The sequence below is a fragment of the Helianthus annuus genome, chromosome 10, assembly GCF_002127325.2.
Source record: "Helianthus annuus cultivar XRQ/B chromosome 10, HanXRQr2.0-SUNRISE, whole genome shotgun sequence".
Taxonomy (NCBI): Eukaryota; Viridiplantae; Streptophyta; class Magnoliopsida; order Asterales; family Asteraceae; genus Helianthus; species Helianthus annuus.
This window is the reverse complement of record NC_035442.2, coordinates 138,314,422-138,318,928: the sequence shown is the minus strand read 5'-3', so window position 1 is coordinate 138,318,928 and position 4,507 is coordinate 138,314,422. Positions and strand designations below refer to the sequence as shown.

Here is a 4,507-nt window from a genome sequence, read left to right as displayed (position 1 = left end):
TAATTTTTTATCATTTGCTATGTAAAATTAGATTTATTCAACACGTGTAATACACGGGGTTTTTAAGGATACAATTTTTTTATTATTTGGTAGATTTTTCATCTCGACTATACACGGGTTTTTAAAGATACGACGTTTTTAGTATTTAATATACAAAATTACATTTATTTAATATGTGTAATACACATGGTTTTTAAAGATACAACTCTTTTTTAGATCTATTCAACACGTGTAACATACGGGGTTTTTAAGAACGTAATATTTTTATTATTTGGTAGATTTATTCAACCCGATTATACACGGGTTTTTTAAAGATACGACGTTTTTAGTATTTAGTATACAATTAAATTTATTTAATCTGTGTAATACACATGGTTTTTAAAGATATAACTATATTTGATATATAAAATTAAATTTATTTAACCCGTACAATATACGAGATTCATAAAAATATAACTTTTTATTATTTAATATATAAATTATATTTATTCAACTCGTGTAATACACGGGGTTCTAACCTAGTATACTCATAATGTTATTCAGTGCATCATTATATTTAACTCTTTAAGAAAAAAAAATACTTTGTTATCTATAAATCTCTAATTAAGTTTTGAATAAATAAACGTAAAAAGAATATTTTTTATACCATGAAACACTTTCTTATTGCAAATTGCAAGCATATCAAAGATTTACACCACGAAACAAGAATGTTGACTTCCAGAAAAACAAAACCCCCTTTCTATGCTAATATCTAACATTTGACTAGAGCAGGATTATCATATGATTTTGTGATGTTCTTGATGATCGAATTTCAACTTTTATTACATTTATATAATTAACTTATTTTTAATATTAATTTTGATGTAAATTATTATATTTAATGCCAGTGTGTATTTGATAACTAGTTAATTAAAATCAAAGCAACACTTTGTCCTCTTAATATCTTGAAATACTTGGCATCTCTAATGTTACTACTAAATTACACATTGTTTTGTTCACTACATAGAATGAACTTTCATTACATAGAAATACATAGCATTATCCAATACGTTGATTAAGCCAAGTGCTCTTTGATATCTAGACTTTTTCTAAGTCGATTATTATTACCAATTCAATAAGTTACCCCACTCATTCTTAATCTTACTATCAATAACAACCCAAAGATGCACGGGCGGCCCTGGGGGTGGACGAGGAGGACCACCAGCCAGGGCCTGATAATTCGAAGAACACGTTATTTTTTTTTTAAATTTTGATATGTATATGTAAGTTTTTTAATAGGGTATAGTGGTATGCCTCTACAAACACCAACATAGGCCCAGTTACAAAATTATTCTTATGGTATAGATTAGTTATTAGCCCATTGGCATTAGGTTTAGAACTTTAGTGAGCCCAATACCCAATTTCGTTAAGACCTAAGGGGATACGGAGTGGGTGCGGCAAACCATCGGCAATCGAGTTTGCCGAGCGGCAAACACCGCCGCCGATAAACATGGGGCGCGGCAAAAGTTAATGAGCGGTAACCCTTTGCCGACTCGGGAAAAGGAAATGGAAAAAGGGGGGGCCACATCCAACGGTAATATTACCGTTTAAAAAAAAATATTTTTTTTTTTAAATTAAACTATATATATATCACAATAAACCATTTAACCATATACCTTCAAGTTTATACTCATACAAACCAAAAAATACCACCAATTCCTTCTAAAAGTTTACCATACAAAATGGCGGATGAACTCCCGTTATGGTTCCCACCCATGAGTAGCGACGATTCATCCGATAGTAGCATTCTTTTTTTTCAAAATCTCATCGAAGAAGCCGAACTTCAAGATACCGGCACATCTAACCGAAGGAGATATATTGAACGTCAACGTGAGGAGGGGCATGAGACACTCATGGCGGATTATTTTGTCGAAGACCCGAAGTACAACGAAGATATCTTTCGGCATAGGTTCCGTATGTCGAAACGTTTGTTTCTAAAAATTGTGTCCGATGTGGAAGAGAACGACCCATGGTTTGTAGAGGCCCCTGATGCGCGAGGTAGGAAGGGCTTTACGCCCTTGCAAAAGGTGACATCGGCTATTAAACAGCTCGCAACTGGAAACACTCCAGACGAGAACGACGAGTACTTGCATATGGCCGAAAGAACTTCCCGCGAGTGCCTAGAATATTTTTGTGACACGGTTTGCAAAATATATGGTCCAGAGTTCTTACGTAGACCGACAAGCCACGACATGGCACTTTTATACCAAGCTCATGAGGAAAAACATCACCTTCCAGGTATGTTCGGTAGCCTTGATTGCACCCATTTCGTTTGGCGTTTTTGTCCGACAGAGTATCGAGGCCAATATATGCGAGGAGATCATAGATACCCGACTATTATGCTCGAAGCGGTTGCTTCTCAAGACTTATGGTTTTGGCATGCTTTTGCCGGTCCACCCGGTTCTCAAAACGATATCAATGTTCTACAACAATCTCCGTTATTTTTAACGGAACGAAATGGAACCGCGCCAAAATGTCCATTTTACGTTAACAACCATTTATACAAACGTGGTTATTTGCTCGTGGATGGAATCTACCCTTCGTGGTCCGTGTTTGTGAAATCGATCCCTTACCCTCACGAAGTAAACGAAAAGAAATTCAAGAGGCAACATGAGGCGGCAAGAAAAGACGTCGAACGGGCTTTTGGTGTTTTGAAGGGGAAATGGGGTGTATTGAGTCGACCGATGCGAGCAAGATCGGTTAAAAAAATTAGGAATGTCGTGTACACGTGTATTATTTTACACAACATGATTTTGAAAGACGATGGAAAGGCGATAGCACCGGTGCTGTAACACTTCGAATTTTTGCGTCCAATAATGTGTTAACACGTGTCATTTGATTACACGTGGCATTTATATTAAATAAAGGACAAATTTTGACAAACCTTGAAAGTATATAAATTCGAGGGTTATAAATGTCAAACAAGGGTAAATATACTGTATAGTAACCCTAAATGGTGCTTGTACCTTCAAACGAATAAATGATGGATCGTACGGAAGCGAAACACGAAAGGAAGTGAGAGATTACAAGCTACAGGGGTTAACTGTGTCAACATGTTTAATTATACCTCTGAGTGACCCTTTAACGTTCCCAAAGCTTTGTAATAGTGTTATACACTCACTAAAATATAATATATAAATCTCGCGAAGTTTCGTTGTGAAACAGGAAAGTTACGATCAAATTCGTATAAGAAGGGTTAAAAGCGTCAATCATGAAAGTTAAGACTTTCTGAATAAATTAATAAACTAACCGGGGACTTAACAACGCGGATAAATAACACGAGGTCCTTAGTTGTAATTAACCGAGGGCCAAACCGCAAAGTTACCCCTTCAAACCCGAAAGGTCAGGTAAATCATTACGAAAGATTTCGTTATTAATTACCAGGATTTCGTAATCATTTCAAAAGATTTTAAAAATCTGAAAAACAGGCCCCACGCGACCCGCATTGCATTTGTGGTTAAGTTGAGGCGGGCCGCGAGCCTCCTCTTTTACTCGCCTGGTATTTAAATCCCAGGCGGCCCGCATTAGAAACGCATGGAACTCCCATGCGGGCCGCATTAGACGCCCAGATGCAGAAAGTTGTAACTACTTGCCTTTTGGAGCATTTGAACGACCAAACATCAATCAATGAGGCATGGGTGCCCCCTACTCGACCCATACACCTTAGGGACACCTGCCCATGATCCATGATCAAATGTAGGCTGAGTTGTGATGATCTTGAGGTCCTTTGAGCACTATAAATAGCAATGTTGAGGTTACAACATTCACACAACTCAAACACTTCCATCTGATCATTCCAAGAGCTCCCTAGCATTCTCTTCTGTTCCATAATCAAGATACAACTTCTGTAAGTCGTTCATAACCATTTTGGTCATACATTTCCATAGTTTTAGCCTATAAACACAACCGTCGTAACTAACGGTTGTCATTACAATAACTCAGTGATGGTTCAGTCTTATGACGAATCAAAAGTGGTTATAAGTTGGTATCAATGAGGGTAATAAACCCCTAAAAGGGTTCCCCCTGATCACCACTCTAACTATGTCAAATATCGAGTCAAACGTGCGGTTAAAAAGTCAACAGGAAGCTATTTTAGCGATTTATGCATAATCTGTAATGTACATACTATGGAACCTGTTTTGACAATCATGAAACATGATAATAAGTATATAAACTTGTTTGCGCTCGTTTGAATCGATCATTTGCTATATTGAACCGGTTCGGAGCCGAATGTCGCAAAAGTTTGACTTTTGCTTTGACTTCAGTTCTGACCCGTTTTAGTGAGGTATAGATATACCTTAGGACTCTCTTAGGACCAGGTTACATGATGGTATAAACCTCTGTGATCGGTTCATGAGTTACTCGAGTCTTTTGCGCAATTCCGTCATTCGCCTAAAAGTTGACCGTAACGGCCTTTTGAAATTAAAACGAGTATTTCGGACACGTGAACGGACCAAAACCTTGCTTA

General features: G+C 37.1%; 1 protein-coding gene across 1 annotated transcript; it reads left to right on the top strand.

Moving 5' to 3' along the window:
* The first annotated feature begins 1,673 nt into the window (after nt 1-1,673).
* On the top strand, nt 1,674-2,831 carry LOC110882740. Its single transcript, XM_035978324.1, has 2 exons — nt 1,674-2,332; nt 2,633-2,831. The coding sequence occupies exons 1-2, from the start codon at nt 1,722-1,724 to the stop codon at nt 2,829-2,831; spliced, it is 810 nt and encodes a 269-aa protein (XP_035834217.1). The 5' UTR covers nt 1,674-1,721.
* The last annotated feature ends 1,676 nt before the right edge of the window (nt 2,832-4,507 follow it).

Bases quoted from the DNA above. Each gene is read 5' to 3' on its own strand.
- LOC110882740 (XM_035978324.1), top strand. From the start codon at position 1,722: ATGGCGGATGAACTCCCGTTATGGTTCCCACCCATGAGTAGCGACGAT. The intron at 2,333-2,632 runs GTATCGAGGCCA...AGTAAACGAAAA, and splicing joins TGGCGTTTTTGTCCGACAGA to GAAATTCAAGAGGCAACATG.